Source organism: Gobio gobio (genome assembly GCF_949357685.1).
Source record: "Gobio gobio genome assembly, chromosome: 20".
NCBI lineage: Eukaryota > Metazoa > Chordata > Actinopteri > Cypriniformes > Gobionidae > Gobio > Gobio gobio.
The window spans coordinates 48,831,149-48,847,487 of record NC_137113.1 but is presented as its reverse complement, the minus strand read 5'-3'; the positions used below and the strand labels follow the sequence as shown (position 1 = coordinate 48,847,487).

The following is a 16,339-nucleotide window of genomic DNA, read 5'->3' as shown; positions in this document are numbered from 1 at the left end:
CACAAAGGAGACAGAAAGTGCTCTCTGAGAACAAAGAGTGCAAACGGGCATGAGAAACACACACACTGCACTTTGCTAATAAGCTTAACTGGGACACAGGCAAACAATACAGAAGCACGTTTGACACACACATGAACATTAATGTGTGTGAGACTTGCCTTTTTCGGGTAAAGCATTCTCTTGACCACCAGCCAGCGCTCCACACCACCAGTGTGTGCCACTTCCAGGATGTTATGGCTCAAATCTCGGCGGGTCATCGACACCAAACGCTTCTCGATCTGGAGATAAAACAACAAAAGTAAAGGTAAATGACCGTAAACATGTAAAGCCTGACATATGAAACAATAGTCAATATATCAGGGGTGAAGAAGGTGACGAGAAAACACTCAAATTATCAGAGTTCCCACTCTTTTTCAGCAACCATTTCCAGGACTTTTTCAATTTTACTACGGCGGGAATAAAAGACAAGGATCATGCCAAATATTGCTTTCGAAATCTTTAAAAGCCGTCCAGTTTATTGCCATTACTTAACAATCCAGCATTTTTCAATATGAGCTCTTAATCATACATTATGACTATGGAAGCTTGTTTACGCCACAGAATAAGAAAAGGTAATTGTGACTTTTTATCTCGCTATTCTGACTTTCTCGCAATTGCGAGTTTACATATTTGTGATATAAACGCGAAAATTGTCGCAATTCTTTTTTCCTCAGAATTGGATTTTATAACTTGCAATTGGAGTGAAAATGGTCTAAATGAGTCCTATAAATTATTTAATTTTTTTTTATTGTTTTTCTTACAATAAATATTTTATAATACAGGCTTTGGTTATTAATAACAAAAAAAAAAGAAATTAACAAAGACAAATTTCATGAAATTAAAAATTTCAGGTCGGGTATCATTTTTAAGTTTATTTATAGCAAAAAAAGGAGAAATGAACAAAGAAAAAACTCATGAGATTAAACATTTAAATTGGGAAAAAGTTTGGTACTATAATTTTTTTTATGTTTTTTAGTATTTTTGTAAAATAAATATTTTATAATATTAAACATTTCAGGTCAGGTATAATTTTTAATGTTTTTTTCTTACAATAAACATTTTATATTTTATACAATTGCGAGTTAACATATTTGTGATATAAACGCGAAAATTGTCACAATTCTTTTTTCCTCAGTATTTGACTTTATAACTTGCAATTGCAGTTTAGATTTCGCAATTCTGAGAAAAGAAGTCAGAATTGCAAGATATAAACTCGCAACTGCGCAAAAAAGTAATTGTGACTTTTTATCTCGCTATTCTGACTTTCTCGCTATTGCAAGTTTACATATTTGTGATATAAACGCGACTTTGTCGCAATTCTTTTTTCCTCAGAATTTGACTTTATAACTTGCAATTGCAGTTTAGATTTCGCAATTCTGAGAAAAGAAGTCAGAATTGCAAGATATAAACTCGCAACTGCGCAAAAAAGTCAATTGTGAAGAAAAGACTTGCGAGTTTATATCACGCAATTCTGACTTTATAACACACAAATGTGACTTTATATCAAAATGATGTGATTAGGGAGCAGCTCACGAGTTAACATTCACTGCATACATTTGAGCAGTTATAGCATTAGCTATTAAACATCATTATTCAAAATATTACTCATACGCATCAAACTCAGCATTCCTGAACATGTGCTTTCTGCAGCTAGCGCTGATCGTTTGGGCCAGCGTTAAACTCTTTATACTCAGCTAAAGAAATAACTTTTTTTAGAAGAATTTTCCCAGACAACAACAAGATTTTCCAGGACATTTGACATTTTCCAGGACGAGTGGGAACCCTGAATAATTGAGACAAATATATTTTGTGGTGAAGCAGGTCTTGACCTCGTTGAAGATGGTGATGGAGCGAAGGCGGTGGAGGAAGAGAAGGAGAGAGGGATGCACATCATGGAAGAGGTTTTTAGTCTGGTAGTTCTCGGACCGCAGGGGAAGGTGGATCTTTGTAGTCCATCTGTAAGAACAATCACCACAGAGCCGATTCACAACTACAGCAAACAGGCCATGCCAACACATTATGAAAAGCCTGACTCGTGTTTCGTGGTGATGGTTTGACCTTTGCTCTGCGATCTCCTTGGCGCTGATGGGCCGCTCCTGCTCCACCCAGTGAGGCAGGATGTATCCCATGGGGCCGCTGGTCTTGTCGAATTGAATGTGGAAGCCATTGGAGTGGATCTCAGGACAGTCTGTGACTTTAAAAACCGATTTGAAGCCAATGCCCTTTTGTCCTGTTGGAAAGATTGTGGGTTATTCAGATCCAGCTGAGGAGGAGGGACTCTTATTATGGTAATACATGCGTCATTCACTGTCCTCGTCTGCTACTGCTCTGGTAAAGAGTCATTCTGAGATTAATATTCACGTTATTTTGAGTCAAACACAAGCATTGCTTACAGGTGAGGGACTTTACCCTGTCTGAGGTGCATTCATGCTTACACTACAGACTAGAGCTGCACTGGACGGATAAAACAATAGATGATGGATGGATGAAGCCGTGAGTGTGTTTTCTGTTTACCGATGTAGCCGTGAGTGTGTTTTCTGTTTACCGATGTAGCCGTGAGTGTGTTTTCTGTTTACCGATGTAGCCGTGAGTGTGTTTTCTGTTTACCGATGTAGCCGTGAGTGTGTTTTCTGTTTACCGATGTAGCCTTGAGTGTGTTTTCTGTTTACCGATGTAGCCGTAAGTGTGTTTTCTGTTTACCGATGTAGCCGTAAGTGTGTTTTCTGTTTACCGATGTAGCCGTAAGTGTGTTTTCTGTTTACCGATGTAGCCGTGAGTGTGTTTTCTGTTTACCGATGTAGCCGTGAGTGTGTTTTCTGGTTACTGATGTAGCCGTAAGTGTGTTTTCTGTTTACCGATGTAGCCGTGAGTGTGTTTTCTGTTTACCGATGTAGCCGTAAGTGTGTTTTCTGTTTACCGATGTAGCCGTGAGTGTGTTTTCTGTTTACCGATGTAGCCTTGAGTGTGTTTTCTGTTTACCGATGTAGCCGTAAGTGTGTTTTCTGTTTACCGATGTAGCCGTAAGTGTGTTTTCTGTTTACCGATGTAGCCGTAAGTGTGTTTTCTGTTTACCGATGTAGCCGTAAGTGTGTTTTCTGTTTACCGATGTAGCCGTGAGTGTGTTTTCTGTTTACCGATGTAGCCGTAAGTGTGTTTTCTGTTTACTGATGTAGCCGTAAGTGTGTTTTCTGTTTACCGATGTAGCCGTGAGTGTGTTTTCTGTTTACCGATGTAGCCGTAAGTGTGTTTTCTGTTTACCGATGTAGCCGTAAGTGTGTTTTCTGTTTACCGATGTAGCCGTGAGTGTGTTTTCTGTTTACCGATGTAGCCGTGAGTGTGTTTTCTGGTTACTGATGTAGCCGTAAGTGTGTTTTCTGGTTACTGATGTAGCCGTAAGTGTGTTTTCTGTTTACCGATGTAGCCGTAAGTGTGTTTTCTGTTTACCGATGTAGCCGTAAGTGTGTTTTCTGTTTACCGATGTAGCCGTGAGTGTGTTTTCTGTTTACCGATGTAGCCGTAAGTGTGTTTTCTGTTTACCGATGTAGCCGTGAGTGTGTTTTCTGTTTACCGATGTAGCCGTAAGTGTGTTTTCTGTTTACCGATGTAGCCGTGAGTGTGTTTTCTGTTTACCGATGTAGCCGTGAGTGTGTTTTCTGGTTACTGATGTAGCCGTAAGTGTGTTTTCTGTTTACCGATGTAGCCGTGAGTGTGTTTTCTGTTTACCGATGTAGCCGTAAGTGTGTTTTCTGTTTACCGATGTAGCCGTGAGTGTGTTTTCTGTTTACCGATGTAGCCGTAAGTGTGTTTTCTGTTTACCGATGTAGCCGTGAGTGTGTTTTCTGTTTACCGATGTAGCCGTAAGTGTGTTTTCTGTTTACCGATGTAGCCGTAAGTGTGTTTTCTGTTTACCGATGTAGCCGTGAGTGTGTTTTCTGTTTACCGATGTAGCCGTAAGTGTGTTTTCTGTTTACCGATGTAGCCGTAAGTGTGTTTTCTGTTTACCGATGTAGCCGTGAGTGTGTTTTCTGTTTACCGATGTAGCCGTGAGTGTGTTTTCTGGTTACTGATGTAGCCGTAAGTGTGTTTTCTGTTTACCGATGTAGCCGTGAGTGTGTTTTCTGTTTACCGATGTAGCCGTAAGTGTGTTTTCTGTTTACCGATGTAGCCGTGAGTGTGTTTTCTGTTTACCGATGTAGCCGTAAGTGTGTTTTCTGTTTACCGATGTAGCCGTGAGTGTGTTTTCTGTTTACCGATGTAGCCGTGAGTGTGTTTTCTGGTTACTGATGTAGCCGTAAGTGTGTTTTCTGTTTACCGATGTAGCCGTGAGTGTGTTTTCTGTTTACCGATGTAGCCGTAAGTGTGTTTTCTGTTTACCGATGTAGCCGTGAGTGTGTTTTCTGTTTACCGATGTAGCCGTGAGTGTGTTTTCTGGTTACTGATGTAGCCGTAAGTGTGTTTTCTGTTTACCGATGTAGCCGTGAGTGTGTTTTCTGTTTACCGATGTAGCCGTGAGTGTGTTTTCTGTTTACCGATGTAGCCTTGAGTGTGTTTTCTGTTTACCGATGTAGCCGTAAGTGTGTTTTCTGTTTACCGATGTAGCCGTGAGTGTGTTTTCTGTTTACCGATGTAGCCGTAAGTGTGTTTTCTGTTTACCGATGTAGCCGTGAGTGTGTTTTCTGTTTACCGATGTAGCCTTGAGTGTGTTTTCTGTTTACCGATGTAGCCGTAAGTGTGTTTTCTGTTTACCGATGTAGCCGTAAGTGTGTTTTCTGTTTACCGATGTAGCCGTGAGTGTGTTTTCTGTTTACCGATGTAGCCTTGAGTGTGTTTTCTGTTTACCGATGTAGCCGTAAGTGTGTTTTCTGTTTACCGATGTAGCCGTAAGTGTGTTTTCTGTTTACCGATGTAGCCGTAAGTGTGTTTTCTGTTTACCGATGTAGCCGTAAGTGTGTTTTCTGTTTACCGATGTAGCCGTAAGTGTGTTTTCTGTTTACCGATGTAGCCGTGAGTGTGTTTTCTGTTTACCGATGTAGCCGTGAGTGTGTTTTCTGGTTACTGATGTAGCCGTAAGTGTGTTTTCTGTTTACCGATGTAGCCGTGAGTGTGTTTTCTGTTTACCGATGTAGCCGTAAGTGTGTTTTCTGTTTACCGATGTAGCCGTGAGTGTGTTTTCTGTTTACCGATGTAGCCTTGAGTGTGTTTTCTGTTTACCGATGTAGCCGTAAGTGTGTTTTCTGTTTACCGATGTAGCCGTAAGTGTGTTTTCTGTTTACCGATGTAGCCGTAAGTGTGTTTTCTGTTTACCGATGTAGCCGTAAGTGTGTTTTCTGTTTACCGATGTAGCCGTAAGTGTGTTTTCTGTTTACCGATGTAGCCGTGAGTGTGTTTTCTGGTTACTGATGTAGCCGTGAGTGTGTTTTCTGTTTACCGATGTAGCCGTAAGTGTGTTTTCTGTTTACCGATGTAGCCGTGAGTGTGTTTTCTGTTTACCGATGTAGCCTTGAGTGTGTTTTCTGTTTACCGATGTAGCCGTAAGTGTGTTTTCTGTTTACCGATGTAGCCGTAAGTGTGTTTTCTGTTTACCGATGTAGCCGTGAGTGTGTTTTCTGTTTACCGATGTAGCCGTAAGTGTGTTTTCTGTTTACCGATGTAGCCGTGAGTGTGTTTTCTGTTTACCGATGTAGCCGTAAGTGTGTTTTCTGTTTACCGATGTAGCCGTAAGTGTGTTTTCTGTTTACCGATGTAGCCGTGAGTGTGTTTTCTGTTTACCGATGTAGCCGTAAGTGTGTTTTCTGTTTACCGATGTAGCCGTGAGTGTGTTTTCTGTTTACCGATGTAGCCGTGAGTGTGTTTTCTGTTTACCGATGTAGCCGTAAGTGTGTTTTCTGTTTACCGATGTAGCCGTAAGTGTGTTTTCTGTTTACCGATGTAGCCGTGAGTGTGTTTTCTGTTTACCGATGTAGCCGTGAGTGTGTTTTCCGTTTACCGATATAGCCGTAAGTGTGTTTTCCGTTTACCGATGTAGCCGTGAGTGTGTTTTCTGTTTACCGATGTAGCCGTGAGTGTGTTTTCTGTTTACCGATGTAGCCGTAAGTGTGTTTTCTGTTTACCGATGTAGCCGTGAGTGTGTTTTCTGTTTACCGATGTAGCCGTGAGTGTGTTTTCCGTTTACCGATATAGCCGTAAGTGTGTTTTCTGTTTACCGATGTAGCCGTGAGTGTGTTTTCTGTTTACCGATGTAGCCGTGAGTGTGTTTTCTGTTTACCGATGTAGCCGTAAGTGTGTTTTCCGTTTACCGATGTAGCCGTAAGTGTGTTTTCCTTTGGTGCTCCTGCCGACGTCACAGACGGCTCGGATGTTCCTCTCCTCAAAGCCACACTCGTTGTTCAGGATGGTGATGCAGTCTCTCTCCACCACAAAGGTCAGCGCGGGCTGCTCTCCGCCCTCAGGGTAACTGTTGTCATCCGCGTTCTGCACACACACACACACACACACACACACACACACACACACCTGAGTCAAGCGCTCCAGACGGCGAGAGCATGAGATGCAGATAGGGTTGGGTACCGTTCACATTTTAACTGGTATCGGTACCTTTTTTTGGTACTTTAGGGATTTACATCAATAACAATAAATAACCGGTTATTGACATTATGCCAGAGCTGCCCTGGTCTGTGATGTTTGATTACTGTAATATTTACTAGATAGTAGGCTACTAGGTACTTCAGTTTAATTAATAAAAACAACCATATTATTTTTTTATTTTATTTTCATTTCTATGAAAAGATTTCCCACAAATTATGTGCTGTGTATTTTCTGGTAATCAAATGAAGACATAAGACATTAATTTAATTTATCTTTTAATATAATTAAACTTTTTTGTCAAAGTGCTGCACAACTGAGCTTTATACGGTTAAAATTAAAACTTAAAAAATAAAGTTTTGATTATTATTATTACATTTGTGTTAGTATTATTAATTGAGACGTATCTAAATTCTACTGTACAACAGTGATGTATTTGTCAAGATAAACCGGACTTTTATTTTGACGGGTTGCTGTGAAGTCCTTTGAGTTTCTGTGTTTATGATATGACGGTAGTTCTTCTCAAATGAAACGGTGAAATGCTCATAAAGTGACTCTCAGTGGCTCTGGAGATGACGTTCGTGCGTTCATGTCCTCATATGAGACGGCAGAGATGGAAACATGCGACCTTCATAGTGATAGTGAGCGCGATAGTGAGCGAGTGTGTGTGTGTGTGGTAAACCGCGCGTCTACGGCATTCATTCGCACAGAGACACGCAGGACTCGTATTTAAATAGTCTTTTGCGGTTTAATATTCACAGACACTAGTCTATATTAGTGTTAGACCGATATATCGGGGCCGATATTTGTGATTTTTACGTGTATCGGCCGATATGAGGCTGTTGCGTTCGCTGATATTTTTTCCCTGCATTATTTCCAGACAGGCGTCCACAGGGCAGCTCTCACCGTCTTCAAACTCTCGCTCTCTCTCGCGCATATTAATCAAAATCACTTGAGAATTGACGCGATGGTAAAAGGTGGAAAGACTGAAGTTTCACGTGGAGCATTGGGAGATTTTTTCCTGAATTACCGCTGGTGTTTCTCCACAAGAGATTAAGTGAAGAGCACCTACACTCTAAACAATGCTGGGTTAAAAATAACCCAAGTTGGGTTGAAAATTGACTAACCCAGCAATTGGGTTGTTTTAACCCAACGATTGGGTTGTGTTAAGCAAACATTTAACCCAACCGCTGGGTCAAAACAACCTAATTGCAGGGTTAGTCCATATTCAACTAAACTTGGGTTCTTTTTAACCCAGCATTTTTTAGAGTGTAGCCATTAAATGACTAGGTTGTAAATAGTTTTAAATGAAGTATAGTACAGTCAGTGTGCACTTTATTATGCTGCTCGCTTGTTGATACTGTGCAATAGTGTCATTATTTTATTTATGCTTAAATATTAATTTTCAGAATTTCTTTTCACCACTGAAACTCTTTTTTTTCTTGTTCTACCTCACTTGTTTTTACTATTTGTTAAATATAGTTTTTTTTAGTTCAATAAATGTTCCTTTTTTAAATTGTACATTTTAAATTGTTATCATCCTGATCATTGTGTCATTTTTATGATGTAAATTGAGTGAGCAAAAGCAGTATCGGCTCCAAATATCGGCTCAAGAAAATCGGCAGCTCGTATCGTCATCAGCTAAGGCTGAAGAAAAAATCGTTATCGGCATCAGCACTAAAAAATCCACATCGGTCGATCCCTAGTCTATATCACCAGATGCGTTCTCAGGTACCGACATTTGGGACTGATTGATTTAATGTGAATCGGTACTCGGTAGTACAGACGTAATTCGGTCGGTGCCCTTAAAAGTGCAGAGTTCGGTCCCCAACCCTAGATGCAGAGGATGCTGGGCCGGACCTGAATGAGCTCCAGGACGAAGTGTGTGTCTTTGCTGTAGAGCTCAGTGGAGAGCCGCTCCAGACTGCGGCCCAGTCTCGCCTGCTGCTTCTTCATCAGGTTCTGCCCCTCCTCATTCAGCTCCACCCCAATCCCGAACTCCGCCTTCCTGCAGGAGCAGAAGAGCAGCATGAGATGGACCTAACCCTAAAGGCCTTTGCACACTGAGTCCGAAATTCGCATGCGAAATTTTCGCACGTCAAAAAATAAATTCGACCTCACGTTATGTCAATCACGCTTGCACACTGCCACACTTTAAAACGGTACCGGTGCCTAAACGGTGCCAAACCGATACTTTTAAAACGGTTCCGGTGCCTAAACGGTGCCAAACCGATACTTTTAAAACGGTTCCGGTGCCTAAACGGTGCCTGAACCGATACTTTTAAAACGGTTCCGGTGCCTAAACGGTGCCAAACCGATACTTTTAAAACGGTTCCGGTGCCTAAACGGTGCCTGAACCGATACTTTTAAAACTGTACCGGTGCCTAAACGGTGCCAAACCGATACTTTTAAAACGGTACCGGTGCCTAAACGGTGCCTGAACCGATACTTTTAAAACGGTTCCGAAGCCTAAACGGTGCCTGAACCGATACTTTTAAAACGGTACCGGTGCCTAAACGGTGCCTGAACCGATACTTTTAAAACGGTTCCGGTGCCTAAACGGTGCCTGAACCGATACTTTTAAAACGGTTCCGGTGCCTAAACGGTGCCAAACCGATACTTTTAAAACGGTACCGGTGCCTAAACGGTGCCTGAACCGATACTTTTAAAACGGTACCGGTGCCTAAACGGTGCCTGAACCGATACTTTTAAAACGGTTCCGGTGCCTAAACGGTGCCTGAACCGATACTTTTAAAACGGTTCCGGTGCCTAAACGGTGCCAAACCGATACTTTTAAAACGGTTCCGGTGCCTAAACGGTGCCTGAACCGATACTTTTAAAACGGTTCCGGTGCCTAAACGGTGCCTGAACCGATACTTTTAAAACGGTTCCGGTGCCTAAACGGTGCCTGAACCGATACTTTTAAAACGGTACCGGTTCCTAAACGGTGCCTGAACCGATACTTTTAAAACGGTACCGGTGCCTAAACGGTGCCTGAACCGATACTTTTAAAACAGTTCCGGTGCCTAAACGGTGCCTGAACCGATACTTTTAAAACGGTACCGGTGCCTAAACGGTGCCTGAACCGATACTTTTAAAACGGTACCGGTGCCTAAACGGTGCCTGAACCGATACTTTTAAAACGGTTCCGGTGCCTAAACGGTGCCTGAACCGATACTTTTAAAACGGTACCGGTGCCTAAACGGTGCCTGAACCGATACTTTTAAAACGGTACCGGTGCCTAAACGGTGCCTGAACCGATACTTTTAAAACGGTTCCGGTGCCTAAACGGTGCCAAAACGATACTTTTAAACCGGTTCCGGTGCCTAAACGGTGCCTGAACCGATACTTTTAAAACGGTACCGGTGCCTAAACGGTGCCTGAACCGATACTTTTAAAACGGTACCGGTGCCTAAACGGTGCCAAACCGATACTTTTAAAACGGTTCCGGTGCCTAAACGGTGCCTGAACCGATACTTTTAAAACGGTTCCGGTGCCTAAACGGTGCCTGAACCGATACTTTTAAAACGGTACCGGTGCCTAAACGGTGCCTGAACCGATACTTTTAAAGCGGTTCCGGTGCCTAAACGGTGCCTGAACCGATACTTTTAAAACGGTTCCGGTGCCTAAACGGTGCCTGAACCGATACTTTTAAAACGGTTCCGGTGCCTAAACGGTGCCTGAACCGATACTTTTAAAACGGTTCCGGTGCCTAAACGGTGCCTGAACCGATACTTTTAAAACGGTTCCGGTGCCTAAACGGTGCCTGAACCGATACTTTTAAAACGGTTCCGGTGCCTAAACGGTGCCTGAACCGATACTTTTAAAACGGTTCCGGTGCCTAAACGGTGCCTGAACCGATACTTTTAAAACAGTACCGGTGCCTAAACGGTGCCTGAACCGATACTTTTAAAACGGTTCCGGTGCCTAAACGGTGCCTGAACCGATACTTTTAAAACGGTACCGGTGCCTAAACGGTGCCTGAACTGATACTTTTAAAACGGTACCGGTGCCTAAACGGTGCCTGAACCGATACTTTTAAAACGGTACCGGTGCCTGAACCGATACTTTTAAAACGGTTCCGGTGCCTAAACGGTGCCAGAACCGATACTTTTAAAACGGTTCCGGTGCCTAAACGGTGCCTGAACCGATACTTTTAAAACGGTTCCGGTGCCTAAACGGTGCCTGAACCGATACTTTTAAAACGGTTCCGGTGCCTAAACGGTGCCTGAACCGATACTTTTAAAACGGTTCCGGTGCCTAAACGGTGCCTGAACCGATACTTTTAAAACGGTTCCGGTGCCTAAACGGTGCCTGAACCGATACTTTTAAAACGGTTCCGGTGCCGAAACTTTCGTCTGTCAAAAAAAAAAATCGGAACAGGTTCGATTTTCTGCGTTTTTCACATCCGTTTTTCCCATCAGTGCTGATGCCCAACCTAAAACTGCTGGCAGTGCTGGTGAATGAATCGCCAGTGCTCAGATACCCTTATATATTATTGTATCAAAAATACTACTAATATTATTATATCACAGCTATAATTATAGCTCACCAAGTCCCTGTAAACCTGTGTGTGTGTGTGTGTGTGTGTGTGTGTGTGTGCGGAGACATACTGCCAGTCTCTGTTCAGGATAAATTGATTCACGGAGATTGCTGGTCTTCTTTTTAATATGTGGCTCCAGTATCCAGGGCTCCAGAGTGCGACTAAATGGTCGCATTTTGCGACTAAAATTTGAGAGTGTGCGACTGAATTTTACATCCAGTCGTACATGTGCGACCAGTAAATTTGCCTGCTGTCGGTACTGAAGAAATTAAGAAAATACACTTACTAATTATAATTGACAGACGTTATGTCTGGCAAATTTTCTTTTGCCAGCCGTTTCTATATGCGATAATATTAAACCATTTGTCCGTGATGCATTTTTGCCATTCGCAATCCAGAAGAGAGAGAGAAAGCGAGCGAGCTCACGTGGAGCTACAGCAAACACAACACGTCAGTCATCTTAATGGCGATGGCCAATAACTAAACAAAAGTTTAGTCTGCTTAAACTTTAGGAATGTGCTGTGATATTAATCAAATTTTATTTTCGATTTTGGCTTCCAAGAATTATAAAAAGATGGTATGAGGTAAAACTATTCCTATAGCTGTGTTTAGTCGAGCTCATCCTTCCCTTCACAGCCTTGCGCTGTCATTTCTCCTTAAACCTAAACTAAACGTCAGATTCAGTGATAGTTGTAAACTGCAGTCTCTACTGTTGCTAAACTGCGAGATGTGTTTGATAATAAAGAGCTATTAAATGCACAATAATCCGCGCAAGAGACGCTGTTTCCAACTTCAAGGCGGCTTATGTGTGTGTGCTGCGAAATGGACCGACTTGCACTTAATATTTTAGGCTTCGTGTGCGCGTCTAAACCATCAAATAAACAACAAATAGCCGGTGTCAAAATGACCGGATTGGAGAGTAGTTATTTTAACAGTTTATATCTTAAATGGGCGTAAATAGTTTGGAGAAATAGGAGAATATGATATTATTAGTTCTACATTCGATCGGTCTTAAAGGGGCAGCGTCTAATAAACCTGCTGACGATTGAGCCATTAATTCAAATCGAACAAAAGGCAAATAGAAAATATTCACATCTCTTGAATTAATAACTTAAGCTTTTATAAGCATTAATCTATCAATTTATACAGTGAAAACGATGCAGTGTTATTTTACATTTCATTACTTTATTAGATTTCTTTGTAGGTTTGTTCTTTACTTTAATATTAATGTTAGCAGACCTTCCGAATGCCTGCACACTGGTCCATTTACAAATAGATGTTTTATATTTTTGTTCAAACTTTGCGGTTTCTTTTGCTACAGATATTTTACTTTTCAGATTATAAATCCATGGTAATTATGTTCTTAATTATGTTTTTTTTTTAATAAAAAAGAAAAAGAAAAAGTATAATAAAAAGAACTGGTAAGAATACTGTTAAAGTACCGGATCGATAAGCAGTATCGGTAAGAGTAGTAATACCATTAAAACCTTAACGATACCGATCTCTATTAGTAATACAGTGGAAATTAGTAGATTTGGTTAGCATGTTGATTTACGGTGTGCGCCCCTAAAATTTCTGGTTGTGCCCCTAAAATTTTCAGTTGGGGGCCACTGTGCTCCTAGTGAAAAAGGTTAGTCTGGAGCCCTGGTATCGCTAGCAAAGCATCAAACGGAGCCACTGACAGTCTGAAGTAAACTTCGGATCGGTCTGGATAATCCCGCAGCTCCTTCATAAGAGGAACTCTCCTTCCTCTCTACGCGATCGCAGAAGTGGAGGATGGACCCAATATTTCCTCTTTTTCATTTTTTAAGAGAGAGGACAAAAAAGTCATCCTCACCACTTGAAGACGGCATTTTGTGTTGTTTTGCGGGTTTTTTCCCGTATCGCATTCATTAATACGCATCGGACTCAGTGTGCAAGGTCTCTGTGCGCGACGAATTTTTCACGCATATGCAAAAACGCATGCGAAAATTTCGGACTCAGTGTGCAAAGGCCTGAACCCGAACTCCTGCACTGGAGTCTGACACTCAGAGCTGGCCCAACCTGATGTCCTCGATGATGGCTCTGTGCTGATCCAGCTCCTCCTCTTCCTCCTCTTCCTCCTCTTCCTCCTCCTCTTCCTCACTGCTGTCCGTCTCATCACTGTGCTCGGACACCAGCTCGTACATCTGCTCCTCTTCATCATCCTCATCATCTTCACTGCCTGCCATTTCACAAATAAGAGCTTTAAAAGAGGCCACTTTATAACCTTTTTATTGTTCTTTTATTTCATATTAAGCCATATTTTTCTACACATTAACACTTTTTATATTTTATTTAAATATTCAACCATATTTTTCTACATGTTAACACTTTTTATTGTTTTATTCAATTTGATATAATTTTTCTACACTTTGTAACCTTTTTTACTGTTCTTTTATTTAATATTAAATCATATTTTTCCCCACATTTTCACATGTTTTTATCATTCTTAATATTTAATTTTAATTCATATTTTTCTACACATTTTCATCGCTTTTTTATTGTTGTTTTATTTAATTTTAAACCATATTTTTATTTAATTTAATTTTAAACCATATTTTTGTTTAATTTAATTTTAAATCATATTTTTATTTTATTTAATTTTAAACCATATTTTTATTTTATTTAATTTTAAATCATATTTGTATTTTATTTAATTTTAAATAATTTTTTTATTTTTTATTTTAAACCATATTTTTATTTTAGTTCATTTTAAATCTTTTATTTTTTCATTTTTAAATCATATTTTCATTTTATTTCATTTTAAATCATTTTTATTTTATTTTAAATCATATTTTTATTTTTAAATCATATTTTAATTTTATTTCATTTTAAATCATATTTTAATTTTATTTCATTTTAAAAAATTTTTTATTTTTTATAATTTTTATTTCATTTTAAATCTTTTTTATTTTATTTTATTTTAAATCATATTTTTATTTAATTTTAAACCATATTTCTATTTTAATTTAATTTAATTTTAAACCATATTTTTATTTTATTTAATTTTAAGTCATATTTTTATTTGATTTAATTTTAAACCATATTTTTATTGTATTTAATTTTAAATCATATTTTTATTTAATTTTAAATCATTTTTTAAATTTTATTTTAAACCATATTTTTATTTTATTTAATTTTAAATCATTTATTTTTTCATTTTTAAAACATATTTTTATTTTATTTAATTTTAAATCATTTTTTACATTTTATTTTAAACCATATTTTTTATTTTATTTAATTTTAAATCATTTTTTACATTTTATTTTAAACCATATTTTTATTTTATTTCATTTTAAATCTTTTATTTTTTCATTTTTAAATCATATTTTTATTTTATTTCATTTTAAATCATTTTTATTTTATTTTAAATCATATTTTTATTTTATATTTTATTTTTAAATCATATTTTAATTTTTTTTTTAAATCATTTTTATTTGATTTTAAACCATATTTTTATTTAAATTTTATTTTAAACCATATTTTTATTTAATTTAATTTTAAAGGGGTGGTAAACCACGATTTCACTATTCTAACTTAAGCTAGCGTGTAATGTTGCTGCTTGAGCATAAACAACATCTGCAAAGTTACAACGTTCAAAGTTTAAAGCAAAGGGAGATATTTGCTTTTAAAGAAATCAGTTTCTAAGAACTACAGCAAACGGCCAGTAGGCGACTACACACATTCCTCCAGGGCTTGCTGACATCACCAGGCTCAATATTTACATAAACCCCTCCTCCGAGAATAGTAAATAAGGGGGGGGGGGCATTTTGTATCGCGGCGCTGTTGTGGTATAGTTAGGCTGGAGTGTTGTTGTGGTATAGTTAGGCTGGAGTGGTGTTGTGGTATAGTTAGGCTGGAGTGTTGTTGTGGTATAGTTAGGCAGGAGTGGTGTTGTGGTATAGTTAGGCTGGAGTGTTGTTGTGGTATAGTTAGGCTGGAGTGTTGTTGTGGTATAGTTAGGCTGGAGTGTTGTTGTGGTATAGTTAGGCTGGAGTGTTGTTGTGGTATAGTTAGGCAGGAGTGGTGTTGTGGTATAGTTAGGCTGGAGTGTTGTTGTGGTATAGTTAGGCTGGAGTGTTGTTGTGGTATAGTTAGGCTGGAGTGTTGTTGTGGTATAGTTAGGCTGGAGTGGTGTTGTGGTATAGTTAGGCTGGAGTGGTGTTGTGGTATAGTTAGGCTGGAGTGGTGTTGTGGTATAGTTAGGCTGGAGTGTTGTTGTGGTATAGTTAGGCTGGAGTGTTGTTGTGGTATAGTTAGGCTGGAGTGGTGTTGTGGTATAGTTAGGCTGGAGTGTTGTTGTGGTATAGTTAGGGTGGAGTGGTGTTGTGGTATAGTTAGGCTGGAGTGGTGTTGTGGTATAGTTAGGCTGGAGTGTTGTTGTGGTATAGTTAGGCTGGAGTGTTTTTGTGGTATAGTTAGGCTGGAGTGTTGTTGTGGTATAGTTAGGCTGGAGTGGTGTTGTGGTATAGTTAGGCTGGAGTGTTGTTGTGGTATAGTTAGGCTGGAGTGGTGTTGTGGTATAGTTAGGCTGGAGTGTTGTTGTGGTATAGTTAGGCTGGAGTGTTGTTGTGGTATAGTTAGGCTGGAGTGTTGTTGTGGTATAGTTAGGCTGGAGTGTTGTTGTGGTATAGTTAGGCTGGAGTGGTGTTGTGGTATAGTTAGGCTGGAGTGGTGTTGTGGTATAGTTAGGCTGGAGTGTTGTTGTGGTATAGTTAGGCTGGAGTGGTGTTGTGGTATAGTTAGGCTGGAGTGGTGTTGTGGTATAGTTAGGCTGGAGTGGTGTTGTGGTATAGTTAAGCTGGAGTGGTGTTGTGGTATAGTTAGGCTGGAGTGGTGTTGTGGTATAGTTAGGCTGGAGTGGTGTTGCGGTATAGTTAGGCTGGAGTGGTGTTGTGGTATAGTTAGGCTGGAGTGGTGTTGTGGTATAGTTAGGCTGGAGTGTTGTTGTGGTATAGTTAGGCTGGAGTGATGTTGTGGTATAGTTAGGCTGGAGTGGTGTTGTGGTATAGTTAGGCTGGAGTGGTGTTGTGGTATAGTTAGGCTGGAGTGTTGTTGTGGTATAGTTAGGCTGGAGTGGTGTTGTGGTATAGTTAGGCTGGAGTGTTGTTGTGGTATAGTTAGGCTGGAGTGTTGTTGTGGTATAGTTAGGCT

General features: G+C 39.8%; 1 protein-coding gene across 1 annotated transcript in view; it reads right to left on the bottom strand.

Annotated features, from left to right (window-relative positions):
* LOC307144232 (uncharacterized protein) overlaps positions 1–16,339 on the bottom strand; it is a gene marked incomplete at its 3' end in the record, with an annotated part of 160,024 nt that overhangs the window by 71,286 nt on the left and 72,399 nt on the right. The window contains exons 20-25 of the mRNA XM_079846335.1: positions 13,208–13,367; positions 8,482–8,629; positions 6,336–6,510; positions 2,098–2,269; positions 1,869–1,995; positions 159–278 (exon numbers count right to left, since the gene is read on the bottom strand). Of these exons, the coding sequence (XP_079702461.1) occupies positions 159–278; positions 1,869–1,995; positions 2,098–2,269; positions 6,336–6,510; positions 8,482–8,629; positions 13,208–13,367 (902 nt within the window). The remainder of the gene's footprint in view (positions 1–158; positions 279–1,868; positions 1,996–2,097; positions 2,270–6,335; positions 6,511–8,481; positions 8,630–13,207; positions 13,368–16,339) is intronic.